General features: G+C 39.9%; 1 protein-coding gene across 1 annotated transcript in view; it reads right to left on the minus strand.

Annotated features, from left to right (window-relative positions):
- Nucleotides 1–23,468, minus strand: part of ddr2l (discoidin domain receptor family, member 2, like) — a 51,012-nt gene that overhangs the window by 24,950 nt on the left and 2,594 nt on the right. The window contains exons 2-3 of the mRNA XM_041787940.1: nucleotides 2,599–2,695; nucleotides 808–910 (exon numbers count right to left, since the gene is read on the minus strand). Of these exons, the coding sequence (XP_041643874.1) occupies nucleotides 808–910; nucleotides 2,599–2,659 (164 nt within the window). The 5' untranslated portion in view covers nucleotides 2,660–2,695. The remainder of the gene's footprint in view (nucleotides 1–807; nucleotides 911–2,598; nucleotides 2,696–23,468) is intronic.

Raw genomic sequence — 23,468 nt, forward strand, 5'->3', positions numbered from 1 at the left:
GAGTATTTCAACTCATATTTTTGCCCTCTCATATAATATTTTGAGCTTTAAGATTCATAATTCTAATTTTTAAGTGATATTTTGACCTTTTGAACCAATTATTTTGTATTTAACCTCATTTTTTCAACTCCAAACTTTGACTTCATAATCTCATAGTTTGACCTTTTAGACTCACAATTTAAAATTTTGAATCATAATTTGACTTTTAATTTCATGATTACAAATTTGATTTCAAATTTGACCTTTTAAACTCATGATTTTGACTTTCTTTCTAATATATTTGCCTTTAAAAGCATTATTTTTAAATTTCAATTTCTTGTTTTGACCTTTTTGAACTAATAAATTTACTTTTCTAAGATTCTGAGCTTTTAAAGTTATCTTTTAAACTTTTTAAATGTCAATGCCAATGTCATTGTTTAAATGTCAGATAGTTTATCATCAGTGCTAAGTTTATTTTTTCATATTTCATTACTGGTGAAATGAAGTTGACAGTTTATGGTTAAAAAGGTGACCCTGTTAGGCCCTCAGGTTAGTCCTGAATCCAGAATCCGGCCCCTGCTGGGACTGAGTTTGACACCCCGTTCTAAAGCTTTTAGGCTGGTAGGACATGACAGCACATTCAAAGCATTATTATTTCATATAGTTTCTTTTTGTTTATAGTTTGTATTTGGTTTTATTTGTTGTTTGCAGTAACAGAATTCTTTTTTTCTAATACTGTCACTTATAAAGATTTTAGTTGAGAAACAGAAGAACAGAATCAGTAGGTAGTATTTAATGAGGGGATAAGTCTCCGGTAGTCTCACTGACCTGGCATATTGTGGTCCTGTGGTCTCGTACCATTGGCTGGAAGCAGTGATGTCTTCATCTTTGATCCGTCCATCCTCCATGCCCAAGGCATAGCGACAGTGTGCTGACAAACACAAAACACAATCTCATCAACCATCTGAGCCCTGTCGTTGTGGTAAATAAAAGGAAGTGTGAGTTCACTTTGGTATTTTGTACATTTATGCATTCAAAAGAACTGAAGACTGTCATTTTTGTTGGTTTTGTTGTGTTGAAATATGTTTTAGTATTGTGTGTTTCTTGTAGTTTTATGAGGACCACTGCCTTACTAAGACAACAGGTTGTTTGCAGTCATGCGATCCTGGTGAAAGTCAGAAGTGCAGAAGTGGGGGGTAGGAAGTGAAGAACAGCACTTATGAATAAATGGTAGTACTCTAAAGGCTGTTGCACATTGAGTTTTTTTTTTTCGTCCAAATTTTTCGCACAAAAGAAAACTGATCACATGTTCTAATCATGTTTGCACACTGACACACAAGTTTTCAGAACAGGTACAATCCCATGAGAAATTTTCCATCAGTTCGAGCCATTTAAATGGGTGCCCATATCAGTGCCTGCTGCTTCCTCCTGCCTATCTTGGCCAGGACACTCTTAAAAATGAGATTTTTAATCTCAGTGAGTTTTTTTCTCCCGGTTAAATAAAGGTTAAATAGAATAAATTAACCTGTATGTGCGAGCCCAGCCATCAACAATATTAATGGCAGATTAGATGATTGTGTTGGTGTCCTCTGCTCCTCTGCTACCTCTGTGAGTAACAGATGGTCATGGAGGACAGCAGACGCCACGTTTTTAGATCGACTGCCAGAGCAGCATCAGAGAAAGATTGGAGCAAGAGAAAAGTTCTGTGTGTGCTTGCTTTATAATCTTTGTTTCTGGTGCATTTCAGTGGCAGTGTTACAGCGCCACCTACTTGCCTGAAATATTAACTACGGCATTTTCCATCACTTTGAATAGCTTTGTGCTTACACGGACATTTCTTGAAACAATTCCATGTTTACAGAAAACTTTTTAAAAATGAACCAGATCGTTTTTGTTTCAGTGTGGACAAGGCCTTAGTCCTGCAGACCTGCTACTACACATTTAGTCAGATGAAGGGAGACAAGAGTTGAGAGGAGTCTACTGCTGAGCTAAGAGGCTAGCTGTGCACCTTTAATAGCTTTTCTCCCTTGTTTTTTTTTTTTATAAACCTGCTTTCATTGAAAATGTTGATATACTATAGAGCAAATAAACCTTGTGGGGTAAGAGAACGAGTAATGATGTGTCACTGATGGGTATTTTATGTAAGACAGGAGCTCCTGTTTGAGCCACGTTACCACTGTGGTGCAAGGAGTCACTCTGTCCAACTGCTTTGTCTTTTTCTCTCTATTTTCCTCACAATTGTAATTGCTTATTTAAATGTAATAAATGTACATAATTAGAAAAGGTTGCAATATATATTGCAGAGATATTGCAATTTCTGTTTTTTCCAATGTCCTTCAGCCCTTGACAGTACTGAACCAAACCAGACCACTTGGTGGAAACAGAGCTGTAAGCAGCACAAAACTTTGGTGCATTTTGATAGCACTTCTCTATACAGAAATCACTTCCTGTCATCCGCCTGGAGTTCTTCACCGTGACGTGACATTGTCTGCAATCAACCAACATGACAACGAAGGTCCCTTAATGACAGGTAGACGCAAGTTTGAGGGAAGTTGTTTTTGTTGGTCATCACAGGTTCTCTCGCATAAATACGGTGTATGTTTATGTTTGTGGTTATACCGGGGTCGATCTGTCCAAAGGCTGCTGTGGCTTGAAGGATCAGCAGCAGGAAGAGGTGCATGATGGTCCCACAATCTCACCAACACACGCTACATCTCTGAAAGACAAAGAGAGACAAAGAGAGACAGTTCAGAGAAGATTTTAGAAAAGATATTAGTCCACTGAGTGCACGTCTTCATTTCAAACACTGTAAAGATGGTTCATGTTGTTCCTCTTGATTATATAAAGATCAAGAGTTAGGCAAATGTCATGTTTCCTTTAATTCTGTTTCATGTTTGTACCTAAGGAGGTCAACAGTCGCTGTTGTAGACAAACTACAGAGAGAGAGAGTCTGTGTATGTGTGTTTGTGTGAAAGATTTCACAATGTCAGTGCTGGTGGAGCGGAGCAGTTTATAAATCCTGGAAACAAACAGCAGCCTACCCAGAGAGGTTACGCAACACTGTAACCCACACACATACACGCCAAAGAGGTATTTAGATATATACTTATGTTTCCTAACGACAAACATCGACTCAGAGGAGGAAACAGCTGGACAGGAGAGAGAGAAACAGAAAGAAAGAGAGAGAAACTGTTGGGAAAAATGCAGAGGCACACAAAGAGAAGAAGACCTGAAGACTGGAGAGAGACAGCGGGGTGAGGCGGGCCGAGGAGAAAAATGAGCGGAGGAAAAACAAAGATAGGAAGGGGGAGGGTTGTTGGGTTGAAGCACAGGAGAGGGAGCGAGGAAAGTTTGACGATAACAATGGACGGAAGAGCAAAGCAGAGATAATCACAGAGCGGGACAAACTCAACAGCAGTGATTTGATGTAGAAAGTTTTGCCTCAACCACATCAAGCAGTGATGTCACTGCGTCTCAGTGCACACCAGAAAATCACCTCAGCAAGGTGAGGGATCAAATCCTGTGGCCAAGATCTTATGGCGCTAGATGGCTCCTGTCTGTTGCCGTTTTCAAAAGCTAAGAGACATTTTCTTTTTAGAAGCTGGAACATGAGGAGAAAAAGAGTCAGGACAGGAAGAAGGCAGGGTTCATGTTTGTGTAGTGTCAGTGGTGATGCACAGATGCATCAGTTTAACATCAGTATCAGCAGACATCAATGAAGGCTGAGTGGAAAATTTAAATTAAGATCAGATCATAATATGTCCTAGGAGGTGCTATATCTCTTTAACCTGACATGTGTCAGCCGTGTAAGGTTCCTGATTGGCTTCCCGGTCAGGGACTTTCCTGTGGAGTTTGCATGTTCTTCCCATGCATGCATGGCTTCCTCCCACCACCAAAAACATGCTTGTTAGGCTTGTGAGGTTAAATGGTGGCACAATATTTGCCATGCTTGTTCACCTGGCTCGGTTCTAAAGCTTGCATCTCTGGTGGTATGGGGTTGCATTAGTGCCTATGGCATGGGCAGCTCTAACATCTGGAAAGAAACTATCAATGCTGAAAAGTAGAGCTTTAAGTGCAACATATTCTCCCATCTAGACAACGTCTCTGTCAGAAAAAGGCTGTATGTACTATTTCAGCAAGACAATGCTAAACCACATCCATCACAACAGCATGGCTTCACAGGAGAAGAGTCTGGGTCCTGAACTGGTCTGCCTGCAGTCCAGACCTTTCACCAAGAGAACACTCCTCTCCCAACTCTTGTAACCGGTCTCCCTCTTCCCAGACATTGACAGACTTTTGTTAACAGAAGAGGGGATGCTAAACAATGGCAAACACGGCCCTGTTTCTACTTTTTTGAGACGTGTTGCTGCCATCAAATTTAAGATGAGCTAACATCTTTCCTGAAATGGTAAAATGTCTCAGTTTCAACATCTGATTTGTTGATTATGCTCTACTGAGAATAAAAAAATATGGGTTTATGAGATTTGACAATCATTGACTGTTGTTTACACAGTGATCCAACTTTTTTGGAAATGGGGTTTAGATGAATTAAAGTATGACATTCATACTGAGTCACACATCACCTAATTGCATCCTATGCTGTAGTTCTGGTCTGTACGATAGAAAACAAGGATGGCATTTCTAGTAAAATAACAGAAAAGTAATAAAGAAAGGCTATGATATTTTTTGTGGCATATACGCAAGGGCTGACCATGACTCCTAATGACCTTTGACCTCCAAAATCTGACCAGTTCACCCTTTACTCAGAGTGGAAATTTGTGCAAAGTTTGAAGAGAACCAGTCAAAGTAATCTTGTGATATGAGGAGGTCTGAGCGGATGGAAGGACAACCTGAGAACATAAAACCTCTGGTCTCGGCTATGACTGGTGTTAGTGCATAAATAAAATCCTGATGAAGCAGTGACATGTAGCCAAAACCTGCTGTTTTTACTGGCAAAGCTGTTTCAGTTTTGAGCGTCTTCATGTTTAGCTGCCAGTGTGAAGATGCAGAGAGCGCTGCTGGTTACAGGCTGGTTCACAGACTCCTGACAGTAACCGGCTGTTCCTGACTGATTCTCACAGCTGGGAGAAACCTGAGGACTAAACTAAGTAAGAAACCATCCAGCTCATTAATGAAACAGTCAGCTCTTCAAACAAGCAGCGTGTTTTCTGTCTGTTTCTGACGTAGATCTCCGCTCTGCTGTCAGGAAGTGAGTTCATTCACTTCAGCTGAGAACTGAGCGGTTTACTTTTTATTTTCTGGCAGCGATCAGGAGGGAGAAGGGCTTTTATGTAATGTGCTGGCTGCAGCTCAGATTCCTGCACTGTTGCTCATCTCTACAGAAAAATCACATGACCAGAGAGGGGGAAAAACAGCAGAAACAGTGAAAACCATCAGGAGAAGCAGAGAGAGAGTGAGGAAAAGAGAGCTAAAGGCTTGTCATCTAGTCTGACAGTTCAGCATTTTTACAGCGTAAGAACAGGCCATCCTGAAGATCAACATCGAGTAAATGTTTCTGTAACATAAAAACAAATCGAACTTTATCACAAACTGCTTTTTTAAGGAGTTTAAGGCTCCTTTTTTAACTGTTTTCCTAAGTTTAAGCTTTTAACTGGAGGGGGAAAAGTCCAAAAAGTGAGTTCCTGGTACTAAACCGTACTCACAGCAAAAGCTTGGGGCTTGCTTTAGACCAGCGAAGTCAAACTCAATCACAGCGGGGGCCAAATTCTGAATTTGGGTCCAACCTGTGGGCCGAACAGGGTCAACATTTAAACATAAACTGTCAACCTCATTTTCACCAGCGATGAATTATGAGGGGAAAACCTTAGCACTGATGATAAAGGATTTAGAGATTGAACAAGGTCAAAATTATAAGTTTAAATGCTCAAAATCTGAGATAAAAAATCAAACTTATTAGCTCAAAAGGTTCAAAACATGGCATTTAAAGTCAAAATATTGTTTTTATAAGGCAAATATATGAGATAGAAAGTTGAAATCATGATTATTAAGAGTCAAAATACGGGATCAGTTCAAAATCATCAGTTTAAAATGTCAAAGCACAAGAAAAACATTTAAATTTTTCAATTTAAAGGTCAAAATATTACGCAAAATTTAAAACTAAGGATCTAAAAGGTCAAAAACAGGATAAAAAGTCAAAACAGTGAACATATGAAATAAAAAGTCATAACTATGAGATGCAAAAATAAGAATATGAAATGAAAACATGAATTTATTTGACCATATTCCTGACTTTTTATCTAATTCTTTTAACTTTTAACTTTTTGTGATTTTTATGAATAAACAAGGATATTTTAGAGCAGGGGTCACCACCTGGCGGACCTACAATCACTAGAAAGACAAGAGACAAGAGAGTAGACGAAAAGACGAGTGAGCTGAGGCAAGGAGTGTAGGGCCCTATGGTTTCCACGTTTAGGGAATGGCGGACGAAATCGTGGAATTGGCAAATAAAAACGGAATCTACTATTTAATGCAGAAATCACAGAAATAGAATGAATTTTACCCGAAATGCTTTGTTTTTAATAAAAAGGAACGTGCATCTGAGGAATATGTTCCAGGGGATCACTAAAGCAGGGCACAACTTGTCCCTCACTTCAGAAACGCCCATCCCGCCCCTCCTAAACAATCACAGCATGTCAAAGCAGCTGCACAGAACACCGGTGTAGGTACCAGATGTGTCCGGACTGCCAGATCTGTCCGGGGGCTGTCTGATAGAGAACCCGTTAGCATTCTACAATGATAGCATTGAAAGCTAACTTCAGTGTCATAACGTTATTTATACCTAGACGTTCTGTTTATCCTGAATTACCTGCTTTAAACCCTCTGTATGTTTGGCGATGATGCTGAGGGTGTGAGAAACGTAATTTTGTATCAAGTATTTTAATTCTGCGACATTTACTGTGTCTGAAATGGTCATGACTCGCTGTTTGCTTTTGCTGTTATTAGAGGGATGATCTGTGATTGATGTCTTAAACAAAAGTTTAACAAGTGCCAGAGAAACAAATCAGTTTTGAAAAGCAAAAAAATACACATTAAAATATGTTTTTTAACTTTTATAAACCTATATATTTGTCATTGCAAATATCTTTCTACTATTTAATAGTTAAAATATTAGTTTTACCTACAAAAGAAGGATCGCTTAAGAAAAAAATTCAGTTTACAATAAAAAGTAATAAATATTTTACAAAAAAAATTCGCTGACTTTCAGTAAAAACAAGAATATCTATCTTAAAATGAATGATTACAATATTAATCCATCAATCAACTCGACACACCAGAGAGTCATAGACTGAAGGCACACAGGTGAAGTCACAACTTGAGGACCTGCTCACCTCTCGGAGGCTTCAAACTCGAGGCGGACGGACTCGAGATTTTATGAAATCCCGCAGTCTAAATGATGTTACATTCAAGTAACAATTAGCTTAATAATTCCTCCTGTAGATACTGTAGTTCCAACACGTGTCTGGATTAACGTAGCGGTCTGATATGAGGCAGACGGACAGAGAGCGAGGATGGAGAGAGATGAGGAGAGAACCGTCACAGTCAGGAGTAAAACAATGCAGCATCAAAACTTCAATGTGACCTTCTTGATAAGTTACTATCACTCTGTGTTTGAGAGAACAGAAGGATTTCTTCATTTAAATTATGAACATCAGTTAGGATGTGATTATACACGGGGATGTGTCTGAAAATGCTGGAAATATCTGTTACACTGGTTATGATTATTTTATGTCATCCAAACTGTTATCCAAACTGTGGCTCCTGGGCCACTGTGGCCCTTTTTCAATGAATTTAAGGTTATTTCAATTTAATTAGTGAGCATTTCATTCATTTACATAAACAGGACACCCTTTTTATGGTAAAATTAGTGTAAAGGTTAAAAAAACAGAATCCCAAAAAATTAAAATTGAAAAGAAAAAGGGAATTTGGAAAAAAATAAAATGGGCATTCATAGGGCGTTAAGAATTAGCTTATCATTTTTGCTCATATTGCAAATGTGATGTAATTTTTCCTTTGTTTAAGGACATTACCATTTTTATATAACTGGTTTTGGTTAAGAAAAACATACATAATAATAATGTCAATAAAAATGCATAAAATCTCTGCTGCTGCTGCCAAATAAATAGATACTAAACTGGTATTATTTTGACACATTTCAAGTTAAAGAAATATTGCAACTTCGGTGATTTGTAAATTGCAGCAGGCCATATTGCAATTTAATCTAATTTGCGAATAATTGCCCAGCCCTAATAAAAACCCTTAAACTTTTAAAGTTTATTATTTGATGTTTATCAGTCATCATCTCCACCCGTATGTTGACATCTACTTCCATCTATGGGCCTGTACATAACTTCCTATTACCATTATAATCCCTGTCTGTACTCAGAGGACAAATATAAGGAGTGAAGTTCCTCATATGTGCTCATAAACACGGCCAATAAAACTGATTCTGATTCTAATTGTGTGTTCTTGGCAGCGGCTGCAACACATTTACCCTACAGCACATCATGTTCATGATGTATACGTACATCCTGTCTGACTCTGACCAGGTTTTGTTATGATTTATGATCTTCATATCAAACCTGTGAAACAATAAAACCCCTGACATAGAAAGAAAACTGTCTAGAATTTAAAAACACTCTTTTTCATTTGTTTTCAGCTTTGCTTCCTTCATCTTCTGCTTCTTTATCTCCTTCCTTCCTCCCTCCTTATCTCCTCCCTCTATCCTCCTTTTCCGCTCATCCTGGCCCTCCTCTCCCCCCTTCTTTATCTCCTCCTCCCTCCGTCAGAACAAACTAGAGCCAAAAGCCTCAACATTCCTAACATTCAACGCAACCCGGCGCTTTCTCGCTCTCTCTCTCTGCACGCATGTTTCTATGTCTCTCGCTCACACAACACACAGGAATCCACATGCCTTTCTCCAAGTCTCTCTCTTACTGCAACACACAGGAATCTGCCCCTCTCTCTCTCTCTCTCGCTCGCCCTGGTTGAGGGGTGAATAAGACAGAGTTCACTGAGAACAAAACAGAACAGCAGGGCAGACAATAGAACAGAGGAAGGTACAAACAAACGGCTCTCTAGAGCATCTGATGTAAATATTAGTGCAGATTGTTCAGTTACATCTTTGAAACTTATTTGCATTGTTTAGTTTGCAGTAAATTTACTCCATCTAATCTTCATGTTACACTAGTAACGTTACCAGGTGAATACTGTCATAGACGACTGAGTGCAAATGATAACTCAGGTTAGCCGACCAGTTTGATCCAAACAAGATCATCCTGTAACCCAGTGGTTCTCAACCTTGGGGTCAGGACCCCCTTGGGGGTCACGAGACACTGGGAGGTGGTCTCCAGATGCCCTAAAGAATAGTTTTACCATTACACCGTTGCCACTTCACACCAATTTTGTCAAATTTTTTAACCCCTTTTCATGGTTTTTTCCCTAAAATTTTAACAAATTGCCACACTTATTTTTGTAAAAACTCTTTCCACCACTTTATTTCTGCCTGATTTTGTCACTTCTAAACCAGTTCCTGCTATTTAAGGTTGCCTCTGTTGACCCATTATTGCCACTATTAACTACTTTTTACACTCATTTTTTCCCATTTTAACTACATTTCACTATTTAATATGCCCAATTTTGGTAGTTTAATCAACCAACCATACAATCTGATAAATGACAGAAATGCCCTCAAGTGGATTATCAGTTACCAAAAACACCTAATGTATCAAATGAGACACAGAAAATATATATATGTTAAATTTCATGGAAATTTGGATTGTTTTGGATTTTAGTAGGAAGTGAAATAAACATTTCAGTTCCAAAAATGAGAATTTTCTGGCTATAATTTGTGTTTTCAGGCTTTAAAGGGTTAAAATCCAACCTTTTACAGTATTTTTTTTCCCATTATTAACATATAGTAGGAATTTCAAAACCATTTTAATTTTTTTAACAAAAGGGTTATTTTCAAGAAGGCATTTTACTACACAAACAATTGAAAAAAACTATTTCTTTGATAAGAGTGGTTATTGTTTCATGTTAAATAGAAAATATGGATATTACAGCTAAACTTTACAATAGACTAGGGGTGTAACGGTACAGAAAAATTTCGGTTCGGTACATACCTCGGTTTTGAAGTCACGTTTAAGTATGGTGATTGAAGCAGATCAATAAAATGTAATTTTAATTTTTTAATTAAATTATATTAAAATATATATATTAAATAGGGTGATTAAATAACATTTAAATTATAAATAATGCTGCAACCTCCATCCAAAGTTCTTCAATGATTAAAAATATTAAGAAATAAATACATTTTTGAATAACTAGGTTATTTTCATTGACATATTGACATATTTATAACCATTCCTTAGACACTAAAATTTCCCAGCTAACTTGAACGTATCATCACACAACCACAAGTTAGCTTGTTATGTATGCAAATAAGCGTCTTTTCTGACGATTTTAACAGGGACTTCAGCACTGGATTACTTTTTTAACCAGTGGGACCCACTACACAGTTTGGAAGAACTTTTCACAGCCGATCTTGGAGGATAAAGAGGTTAAAGCTGCGTGAAATCTGAGGATAACTTTACCTATGACACAGCTACAGAGTCCCTATCTCATTCCTCTGAGGCTGATAGTTCAAGGTAAAGTTAATATGATTCACAGAGCCAGAGCACCACTGGTGATTTAAATGAAGCTGATGGCTCTTCTAACTCGCCATCACTCTTCTTCATTTGTTTTTGTAACTGCTCCTTATTCTGTAATGATGGTTGCTGGCAGCTTTTAGGCACATTGCCGCCTCCTGGATTAAAGTGAGAACTCGACTTTTTTTTAATACTCACTCAGACGTATTGGTCGTATGACTGCGTGCACCAAACCATGACGGTACGAGACAAATACACATACCGTTACACTCCTACAATAGACCATGATTTTGCTGGACCCCAGTTTTGACGGGGCTCCAAAAAGCTCTCCCCTTTATCCCTCCTTATGGACAGCCTTGTTTGCACATGGATTATTCTTAATTGTACATGACTGATCAACCACCTTCAGGTACAGTGGGGGTCCCAGGTCTCTGGAACCTTTATTTTGGGGGTTACAGGCTGAAAATGTTGAGAACTCCTGCTGTAACCGACTTCACACTCTAACGGTGCAAAGCTGATTTACATAGCATGGCTAACTTCAGCAGAACTGGCCTTCCATCCTCTCTGTAGGTTTACATCCACAATCCTGAGCTGAATATTATCACCAAATAATTCTTTCAGTATAACTGACAGCCTCTGGACAGCTTTAGTCCCCATTTTATACATGAAAATAGTGCTAACCCGTGTTGTTCCAACAAGATGCTACTGGTGCTAAAGCAGTTAGCAGTTGTTTATATCAGAATAAAGAGCATTGCTGCACCGAGGAACCATTAAGAACAGCCACAGTGGCTACTGGTGGTCTGTAGCTGTGCCACACTTCAGACGGAGCGTTTGATCAAGATTAAAATGTTAAAAATGAGTGTTGGTGTGGAATGGGTGCAAAACTGTAATACCGTACCCAAGGGTATTAAGAAAAGCCACAGTGTTGCTTCAATTACACCATTAAGATGGTGCTATGAATGTTTATAATTAATTCATTTGGAGTATCTGTCAGTTTTCACCTGCCTGCGTGTGACGACGCTTTAAAAGTGATGACAGAAATCAAGTGTACAGTGTTAGTTCAGGCAGACTGTGATCAGCTGATCTCACCAGGCCATCATTAGCAGACAGCCAGCTGATTCACTCTCAGCATGCTATTGGCTAATTGCACTCATGCAGCCTTATTAGCCTGGCTATGCTCCCTCTGCACCTGCTTTCTGCCACCCTCCCTGACTCCAGCTCCTCCTCTATGCTTTATCGGTCAATCCTACCCGTGTCCAGGCCGGGTGAGGTTTCCTGTGTTCAGTCAAATTAAGCTGCAGGCTCCATTCCTGGTGTTGCCCTTCCGTCAATCCCTTTAAGTTTCAGCTCTTCAACCATACCCGCCCAGAACCCAAATACTTTGGTTTCCGAATGCCGCTTGGTGAGTCATGGGAATAACGCTGACGGATCACTAGTTGGCATCGTTTATGGTCGGAACTACGTCTTCGAACCTCTGACTTTAGTTCTTGATTAATGAAAACATTCTTGGCAAATGTTTTCACTTTCATCTGACTTAATCAGTGTCATTTTGTTTTCATTGATGCCTGCTCTGTTCTGGGTTTATTACTGCTCACCATTTGCAATAAATGGTTAAATGTATGGCAAGAGTGTTCCTGACTGAACTTCTTTACCTGTTTAAAAGCACAAAGAAAACTGCTCAACTGTCTCATGTCATGTATCAGAGTAGTTTTGGATTGTTTCTCATATTTCCTCTTAGAGGAGGGGAAGAAAAGAGAATGTGTACGTGCCATAGTGGGAGAGGAAAAAGACTCAGTCCTGATGTAACTCAGTTTACCTGTGAAGTGTGAAAACAGTTCTGCAACTTTAAATCATTCCCAGCGCTCCTGTTAACATCATCTAATTAATGTCATTGTTTGAGGCTCATAGCATTTTTGTCAAAGCTATGAATAAAACATCTGCAGAGGTGCACACCTGCTGGCTGTGCTTGTGGCTGCATGCTGGCGTGATAGGATAACGTCAGATCGTGATGAAATAGAATGTATCGGCTATCTTCTTCTTCTTCTTTACTCCCCTCCCCTTCTGCTTCCCAATCCAGAGGTAAATCACGCTGCAAATGAAAGACAACTTAAGATTTAGTTTTTCTGTCTTATACGAAGCTGCGTCTTGTTTTTCTGAACCGTAAGTGTGCAACAAACATTTGCACGATCTGCACTAAGCTTTTTTGATGAGCTCTAAAGACAGTGTGCTCCGGTCCGCCAAGGTTTGAACAGGGAAGAGAGATGAAGCATACCGCGGTCTGCGGAGTAAAGTGTGGCAGAGGAATATAACCTGCTGTTGTTGTTACTGTTACAGGCGACATTGTTTGGCTTTCTCAAGTTATTTGGGAGCCTTTCCATCTGACAGGTAAATGTCAAGATAACGGAATTAACGTGAAGCACAGCAATGAGGTAAAACGGGTTCTCTCCATGCAGTGAGTGTGCCTAACTTTAACACAAGCTGTGAGCTGCAGTGGATCAGCTCAGTTTGACTTTATCCCAGCGCTGCAATGATTTGAATTAGAACAGCTTTTGTTTAGAGTTGTGTTTTAACTCATGACCTGTTTGAAAGAGGCAGACTACAGCTCAGTTAAATCAACGATAAACAAGCTAGATGTGAACTTCTTATCCTGGTTTGTATCATCGTCTCCCCCGTAACTAGGAACATAGACGACAGAGATTCTGTGCTTCTTCAGCTAGGTTCTGTTTTTCTGCAAACTTCTCTTTCTGTAGCTGCTCTGCTCTCTGATTATGCAACACCCTAAACAATGAACAACACACATACAGTCACACAGAGCTCAGATCCAGATGTCTGAGATGACACACTTTAAAAACTCCCAGCTGCTCATCAACAGGAAACTACAACAGAAATAAAGAGTCAAAGTTTCTGAGAATTATTAGCTTTTTAACATCAACAAGAAGTAGCACGACAAACCGCAAGAACAGCAGTGTTCAACAAGTTTCTACCGAGAGGACAAATGGATGTTCATGCACTCTGCTGAGCTTAGCCTGCTTGATCTGTGACAACCATGAAGGCTTTATTTATGCAGACGCCAAAGTATTTTAACAAATTGATGGTGGAATGGCCCTTTAGATCTCTATGGTTTCAGCCTCTTTAGCCCAGTAGCATTAAAACTTCACACGTGCACCAGCACAGCAGTAAAAACATAAAACTCACCTGAAAGCAGGTGAAGGTTACGAGGTCTGAGCTGTGGCCAATCAGCAGATGCTTCAAAAAGAGCGGCTGGTATCTGAGGAATGTGAAGAGTGCTTGATTTAACATGTAGAGCTTTGAACTGACAGACGGCTCTGCTGCCAAGGTGAACTCTATCAAACACACCTGAAAACCTGGACACAGATTGGTTTAGCCCAAATCTGATGATTTACAGATCACGTTAGTGAAGAATTTGACCTGAATATTCAGCTTTTTTAGACTTTACACATCTGTTTTCAAACAGAGCACTCTTTGAGTCACATGCACCGTTAAGAAGGTGGATAAAAAGTTTGGATTTTAAACGTTGCTCTGTTGCTTTTGAAGGATGAGCCTTTGACTCATTGCACTTACTGCTCTGTCGCTGAATATGTCACATGACACCGTGCTGCTCAATTCAAAATATGAGCCCTGAAGACATGAAGATCTGGGTATAACACTCACACATACACACAGGTATGCAGGGAGTCATAAGTCTGTCAGCAGAGGGAGGAGCAGGCGGAGCAGCTCCAGTGTCTCTGGTTTCTCCGTATGGCAGAGTCATTTATCAGCCAGCTAACACAACGTGAAGCTGCACGGCTCAACACTAACATTAGTTCACAGCTCTGGACATCTAAATAGTCCAGCCTGACCACTCCTGACTCTTTAAAAATGTCCGCTGGTTTCAACAAACTTAGTCTAACTTCAGCCTGTCAGAGTTCAGGATCAATCTAGCCATGAAATCCCAGCATGCATTGTGTAAGAGACAGTGTGTTATAGCCAGGGAAACAAATAAGACGCAGACAGTCTCTAGCGATCTGCAGAATTAGCCTCTCGTTGGTAGATGACTCCAGCACTACTAGTTAGTCCCAGTTCAATTCTGTCTCCACACTAATACAGCTGCCAGCCACTGGTCCAGTCAACAAACACTGGCGTGCTTCTATAATCCGTAATTTCCACAGTCTGTTGATGTGGAAAACTCTAGAGCAGTGATAACGTGTGGCTGTTTTGTAATGATTTGTGGCTCTTTTATGTCTGAATTTGAAACATTATTCCCATTTCTGACACTTCTTTTTGACACTTTTATACTGTTTTTTGCAATTTTTGACCTTTTTTCACCTTTTTGGCCACTTTTCACCCATTTAGGCTGCCTTTTGCAATTAAATACCACCTATTTCCCATTTTGCCACTCTTTGATGCATTTTGCCCATTTTCCCCCCTTTATGCTCATTTTTGCCCATTTTAGTCACTTTTCACTCATTTTTTGCCACGGTTTTGCAACTTTTGGATGATTTTTGCCACCTGTAACTCATTTTTTTACCATTTCTCATCCATTTTTGTCACTTTCTGCCCTTTTTTGTTACTTTTCCCCCAGTGTTTGCCCCTTTTTGCCTATTTTTGCCACTTCTCACCCATTTAAGCTGCCTTTTGCAATTGGTCTTTTTCCATTTTCACATTTTTTTTCGCCATTTTCCCACCCTCTTTCAGATTTTTGCCACTTTTTGACAATTTCTTGCCACCTTGACCTACTTTTTGATCACTTCCCACCCTTCCCACTTTGCCACATTCTGCCCTTTGAGGCCACTTTCTCCCAGTGTTTGCTGCTTTTTGACCACTTTTTCCACCTTTCACCACCCAGATTGTGGCTCTTGCAAAGGTATTTTTCAACATTTTGGCTCTTTGGTTTAGTAACTCTGCTCTTGAGCAAATCCAGTATCACTCTGGTAAATCTTTAGTACCCACAGCACACGTCATAATCCGTCTCAGGCATGTGCTGGAAGCTCCGATCTGCTAGAGATGCACACCAGCATTATCTGCTTCCAGTGCATGTCAAGCTCAACAGAGCACATCGACCCAAACAGAATGACAGACTCAGGAACCCACAAATCCCAGGTCCATTTCAAAGTGAAACAACATGTCCAGACTATCAACAGGGATGCATCTGCTTAACATCAGTACCAGCTGTTATCAGCCCTGATGAGACATCAGCTGTCAGTAAATAATGCAGCAGGAACAGCTACGATGAGCCAATGTTTATCCATCCTGTTGGATCAATTTGATGCTGGCATCCCCATCTGGGGAACCAGGATCACTCCAGTGGGCATGGCTGTCGTGGAGGCAGCACTCACAAGGAATGGGCATGAGTCTTTACTGTTAAAGTAGTGTCTCCTCTAGTGATTGGTCATCGAGCCGGTTCAAAGAGCCAGGTCTTTTACGTGATCGATGAGTTTGAGAGCCATTTCATATCATTATTATTATTACTAGTTTTATTTTTGTACAGACTGTGTGTGACAGTGTGTTATTTGATTGATTAGTAGGGATATTATTGTCTAATGGTGTAACATTAATGTTGTATTTCAGGTGTGTCATACATCCCAGCCAATGAGCAGAGTTCATCTGACCCGCATCTGAGGTTTTGGGGACACAGTAGATTTTGAAAAATAATTACATGATATTTTCATCAACTGTAAAAATTGAGTATAGTAGGAGTAAAATACCTGCTCAAATAGCAATCATATGTTATGACACTGCTAAAACTGACAGGTCAACTGAAGCCAAACTGGTGCCCATGTAGAGCCGTTGTGAGGGGGTTCAGCCTGGTCTCTCACAGTGTGAGTCAATCAGTGCAATGCCAGGTGTGTGGGAGCTGATTGGCCCTGATGAGGGCCAGGTGTGGCAAGCTGATATAGACACCTGAGCTGCAGCACTCTGTGCTGACTCATTATCTCACCATCAGGGACACTGAGCGCATCTGTCTGTGTTTTCTTTTGTGTGTGTGGTAAAAAGGATCTGCTAAAGCAGTTTTGAGAATCTTTCTAGGTGGTTAGAATTCCCTGTTATTCAAAGATAGTTGTAAATCAGAGCTGAGTATCCTTACTCAATATTTTTTGTTCTTCTTCTGACATGAGCCTTGTGGCCTTTGAATTATATTTAAAGAGAGTTTCTCAGTCTCCCTAGAAGTTTGAGTTAGTAGTCAGGTGCATGGCAGTGGTGGTTTAGTCCTTAGTTATATGTGAGTGGGAGCTTTTGGTTTACTGTTTTTTATTTCCCTCTCCCAACTGATCACTTGTGATCTTAGTGGTTATCATTTTAGGATAACTTTGAAAACCCTTCATCTGCAATTGTGTCCCAAAACTCCCTGTTACTTGACAGCCGTTAGGGAGCCGAAAGAGCCAGCTCTTTTTACTGATGCCGGGCCAAATAATCCAGATCACTGAAAAGAGCTGGATTTCCCATCACTATCTCTTTCTGACTCTCCAGTTATGTTTTCAGCTGACCAGCACATCCCTCTGACAGGAGCATTGCACTGGGCTGTGGTCTTTTCTACAGTCATACTGGGAAACGTGCTCCACTGCTAACCTTGCAAAGCAGATGGATACGCCAGTTTCCATGTTTCTCACTGGCGAATCCATCTTGCAAAGCTCCCGTCTGAACCATTTGGGCCCGTTGGAAAGTGACAGGACCAATCAGCGACAATGGGCAGTACTTTCAGGTGCAGCAGAGTTCTGACGTAAGCAAGCGGCAACAAGAGGCTGGTGCAGTTATGGTGGAAGAGATTAGCGTGGATGCTGCTAAAGCACCAGTTTCATCAGAACTCAACAACATTTCTTCATTAAAAACGAACAAAGAACAGCAGTGAGTTGTTTATAAAAATGACAAAAGTCATGTACTGACATGTCTACAGTTGCCATGATTCACGTTATTCCTCGGTAGCTGTGCACGCGTAACTCGGTCGTGGCTATGTCACGTGTTTTGTTGCTCTGGTTGGCCCATAAAGATGTGACTGACAGAACATTCATCCAATCACCTGACGAGTTTCTTTTAAATCCTCTGCCCTTTCCCAGACGCTCAGTATTGAAGTTTTTCCAGATGGATGTGTGAAACAAATCCAGCTGGTGTGTCAGGTTACTCCACTGCAGTGTGAGTCTTACAACACTATAAATCTCTTTTTTGAGGGTGAATGTGTGATAAGAAATCATATGAAGTTTAGTGTAAATAACCGGGCATGCTGGGTGCTGCAGCAGCAACATCAGGCATTATTTAAAATATTTTTCAAGATTTTTTTTGGACTTCTCTTAGTTCTTTTTTTAAAAAGATATTTAGGTGAAGGTACTTGTTGGTTTATTTGGGCACTCAAGCACAGCATTTGTTGTGCAGATATAAATAATATTTAGCAATTGATCTTTAACTGCTTCAAAGCAACAAAACAGTTCTTCACATACATACGAAGATTCTGTCCGATACCAGTGGTGAACTATTTCTGACTTAACCTCTGAGCAAGGGAGTGCAGGAGCCCAACTATGCACAAAAGAAGAGGAAAAAAGACAAAATTGTATCTTTTGTCCTGATGTAACTTAGTTTACCAGTGAAGTGTGAAAACAACCCTGCAACTAAAAATCACTTCCAGTACCACTGTAACAATCAGCCATCTTTGTTGTTGTTTTAAATGCATGCAATGGTGCATTCTGCTCACTGTATGTGTGCATACATGCTTATAAGTGCTTGGTCCAGCCTAACATGACATGCCAGATAGACTGTTTCAAATATCCACTGCATGTATTTCACATTCCTTTGGGAAAGCTCCCACAGAAAGTGTTTAGGAAGGGTAGGACTTTTCAAAAACATTTTAGAAGGTGATTGGAGGACTGTTCTGTCTGTCACATACATGACGGGCCAACAAGACCAAATTAGATTGTGCACATGCGCTGCTCTTCAGTAGACAGGCTACTGCTGCCAGATTGTTAACGGTGGAGCTTCTTAGTGAATAAAATTGAGGCCAAGGCCGGTCAGGAGATGTGCCATAGCATCATCTCTGCTGAGACAAGCTTTCAGTGTGGCTCTATGCTCTTGTTTAAAAAAGAAATGTGGTGCAGTCCCAGTTATACTGCCACTTTCCTACAGCAACATCTGAGCTAACAGCCACTGCGGCAGCAGCCATTGGCAAACCCCACTGTAACTGCAAACCCATGCTGAAGCAGACCTGGAGAAAACAGCTTTCTGTCATGGAAAGCTTTAGTGTTGCTCTCTGCTCTTGTTTTAATAAAGAAATGTCGTCCAGTTCTGACAAAACTGCTGCTGTGGCTAAGTCCGAGCTAATCCCTCCACTAGCAGCCACCGTGCACAACCATTCACAACGACTAACACTTTCCCCCTAACTCTCACAAACTCATGCCCAAGCAAGTTGGCAGAAGAGCAAAACATCTTTTTTATCATGAAGCGCTTTTATTTTTATTTTTATTCTATATTTCATACAGAAACGTGCCAGTTCTGATAAAAACGACACTATGCTAAAGCTACATGTGAGCTAATCACCACAGTGGAGGCAGACATAACTCGCTTTGAATACAACTAAACCCCGCCCCTACTTACTGATTCGTTCTCTTCAAATAATGCTGATTGGTCTGAACAGTGTTTGCTTTTGCACAAACGTAGATCTGAGCTTTTTAAGATGGATTTGCCTGATGACAGAGAGGGAGTTTGGCAATTCTGTCTGCTTTGCAAGGCTAGGTCCAAAGTGCTGCTCCAGTAATAACAGGTTTTTAAACACCTGGCAGTAATACCATATAACGCAGCAAACATTTTGTGAACGTTTAACAGATTTAAATAATGGATAGCCCTTAATTCTACAACCTACTTTATGTCATCTAAGCAGCACCCACCTGTCAGTAAACTAAGCCCCCAATTATGCAAATTCATGTGCAACTTAGCCTAAATGTGAATAATCATCAGTTTAATTTAGAAAGTGTGCAGGATTTTCTCTGCCTTTGATTTTTAAAAACATGTTCCAATATTAGCTGACGAAGTCTATTTTCCATCCTGTGGATCAATGCCATGTACAGGCTAAGCATGAAAACACACATCTGACGACTTATCGACAATGAAATTCATCAACAACAAACGGGATATCTCGATATCTTTGATAAAAGTCTGCCTTGTTGCGTGTCACAGTCTTTCTTTCTTTCTTTTAGGAGCGTCTAACAGACCCTCTCCGTGGTTTCTTAATGGTTTAATGGTCTGCAGCTTCACAGATGGAAACTCCACACTCACTCATTTACACTCTGTAATCTTCAGCTTCCACTCCAACCACAGCTACAACAGGATCCACGAGACGTTTTGTGCTGTTTCCAGTCAGATTTTATAGATAAGAGGTGATTCTATAGGAAACCAAGCATGAGAGCAGAAGGACCAATCAGTCTGATTAACGGTTCAAACACTTTTACAGTGGATTAATGACTTTAATGAGCTTTAACAGCTTTGGAAGTGACTATCTGAACTTCTGCAGGATGCTGTCTCCTTTGTGTCTGCTCTAACATCCCTCACATGGTCCAGTATGTGTCAGAAATCTCCCAGACAGATTATTTTATTGACTCCAGGTCGAGTTTAAAGAAATCTGGGTCTAATACCTACAAACTGGGACAGGATGGCAGATATCAGGATGGGATGAATTATCTTTATATGAAAGCAGGAGGCAAACTCAAGATGGTTTGACGTCATCTTGGTAACTTTAGTCCTAAAAGGCTGTCTTAGAGACAAAGAGAGAGGCCCTGGAGGTCATCAAAATCATGATCCATTCTAGAGTTATGCTGTTATATTTGACTTTAACCTGAATAATAACCACTATTATCAAAGCAACAAGACATGAACTTCATTAATTTATGTTGTAGAACAGTCTAGCCTTTTTCAGAATGTAAACCCCTTTAATTAATAGGGGTGGATACACTGAAATATTGCGATACTTCCTGGCATGATATTGTATCGATATTTTAAAATGCAGTATCGATATTTAATTAATTAGCTAATTATTCACTTTGTTGGTGCGGCAGTTTGTGGTGTAATTTCACCCCCTGACCGCTAGTTGGCGGCAGGCATCGCTAGCTGGCAGTTGACTCTTGCCTCTTCTCTCTTGAGACAACGAGATCACACGAGACTTCCGGTCTGCGTGAGCTGGTTGCTTGTACCTACCCAGCAGAGCGACTTCTGCCGCATTCATAGTGGATGTGTAGACTTATTTTGGCTTCCAAAACATTAAAGACAGCACAAACTTAGACAGGAGTTAGACAGTCGTTTGCAAGATATGCCACGCCAGAGTAAAATACTGAGACAACACAACGAATCTACTAGTTAGGCATCATCGCGTTAGCGCTACAGCTAGCGGCTAACATCAACAAACAAGCCCGTTGAAGCTACCGCTGGTCTCTACTCATGCAACCATAATCACAGTCGTTTTATTTGTAAGGACCTGTCCCGTGTAGTGTCGTTAAGAATGACGGCTTCGGTAACACAAGGAAGAAACACTGGCCTGTCACGTCATGCCCTCTGCAAAACACAGTCCATCAGTCTTAAAGCTGGACGTGACGATCAGCTCGTCTCCCATAATCTCCCTCCACAAACACATTATGTGATGACATAAAAAACTGATAAAATATGAAATATAAGGGATTGGAGTACATTCACTCTATAATAATTTATTCCCCTTTTCTTAAAAAAAAAATCACGGTAGCATTTTAATTCAGTGCAACAAATGGGGAAAATCCTCATCTTCAGATTGAACCAAGATAGGTAAAAATGTAAGATGATGCAGGACTATATATTTTTTAAATAGCTTAATTCTACATTGTTAAATTCGATATTAACTTAAAATTACATAATAAGTTATACATATATATACCACGCACATATGTATAGACTTTATGCACTTCATATTCAGTATTTAGCTCAGTCTGTGTCAAATTCAGTGAAATTGATACTAAATTGTTGTGAATAAACTGAGAAATCCTGCACTTGACCATTTTATAACTATTTTGTATTCTCTAGTTAGACATATTTTGTGATGTATCGTTATACACATGTGATGTGTATTTTTTCTGATATAGTCTGTAGGCATCATTGTCACTCATCTTTTTCACTGGTGTTTAAAAAGCTAACTAAAGATTGCTAAAATCGGCAAAATAGTAGAATCGCAATTTAAATCGAATCGGCACCTAAAAAAATCGTAAAAAATCGAAGAAAAGTGACTCGTCCCAGCCCTATTAATTAATACAGAATTACCTTTTCATTAGTAATGTTAATAATTAGGGATGAGCACAGTTAAGTGGTTAAATTTGTTTATCACAGTAGCCAGCACCAGATCTACGAGTCGGTTTAACTAATTACCTCTCATTTTTTATAAACACAGGCTTGAACATTGATCTTTAAGGCTCTTTAAACTTTTAAACCTCCTGCCACTAGAGGCTGCCGTAGCTTTAGTTAATAGCCATTGCTGTCCTGTCTGAGCTTTAGCACGGCACTTCACCGGACGTAAATATGAGGACTTCAGCGGTGGCTAAAAGGCTAGTGTGTGGTAAGAACAGCGTGGCATGACCATTTATTAAGTCATAAATAGAAATAAAGTGATATTTAGGCTGTTGAGGGTTAAATTCACGTATAACTACTCAACCAAAGGGAAAAGAGGCCACACATCAAAGCACAATACTAATCTACAAAGAGGAACTACGGCTGACGGAGCTAGCTGCTAATGTTAGCCATGTTTAGAGAGTATATCTGGCTCACATCACACCTGCTGACACAATGACCCTGTGAGGAATTTGACTGTTTTCCAAGGTTTAGACTCAAATTTAAATGAGCCTTTAGCTGAATGAGGAAAGAGACTCTTAGGAACATCCTTACTGAACTATAGGAAAGTAATGTCAGACTTTATAGCCAGGCCATGATGTGCACAAATGTCAGGATGCCAGAAAATAAAATAGAGGAAACTGAGACTACCTTTTTCAAAATATCATCTCTATGTCATTCTCATATTTAATAAGAAAAACACACCAAAAATAGGATTTTGTAGACTATTCTAAAAAAATGCCCATGAATCAGTGTTAATTTTGAGTTTTAGTCATCGTCTTTGGATCACGTCTTTTAGTTTAAGTCACATTTTAGTCATTTCTACCCTTTTTAGTTTTAGTCCATAAAGAGTCCTCACATTTTAGTCTTTACTTTTAGTCCAAGCATTTGTTATCTAAACCTGGGGTCCCCTGAAAACTACATTACTTTTTTGCCAGGGTTGTCCCACTCCTGATCGTATGTATCGGATCAGAGCTGATATAAGCATTTTTAATTAATCCGAGATCGGCAATTTAATCCGATCAGCCAAGCCGATAATTTACATCAGCTGTTGTAGACGGAGCACAATTTACTGACAGACCATAAATGCACCAGTAGCGGTAGCAACATTAGCATTTCTTTGAAATGTCAGCGGTGTGTCAAAGAGAAAACAGTCCAGCGGCCTCTTGCAGCATCTGTAACATGACCGTTTCACGAGGTGGTAGCAGCAGAGCTGCATTGAACTCTACAAATTTGATCTGTCGTCTCCAAACTAAACATGCAGCTGAATACGTCGACTTCACGATAGCAACAGGCAGCGGCACCGAAGAACCACACTGGACTTTAAGAAGAAAGACAAATACCCTCGAGAGAGCGACAAGGCAAATGGGATAACAGAAAAGTGGTTGAATACATCGTTTTACACAACCGGACCATCTCCGAGGTGGAGAATTTGGGTTTTTGTCATCTTCTTGAGCTTTTAGACCCACGCTATGCCCTGCCGTCTCAACATTACATTAGTGA

Source organism: Cheilinus undulatus, linkage group 5, assembly GCF_018320785.1.
Source record: "Cheilinus undulatus linkage group 5, ASM1832078v1, whole genome shotgun sequence".
Taxonomy (NCBI): domain Eukaryota; kingdom Metazoa; phylum Chordata; class Actinopteri; order Labriformes; family Labridae; genus Cheilinus; species Cheilinus undulatus.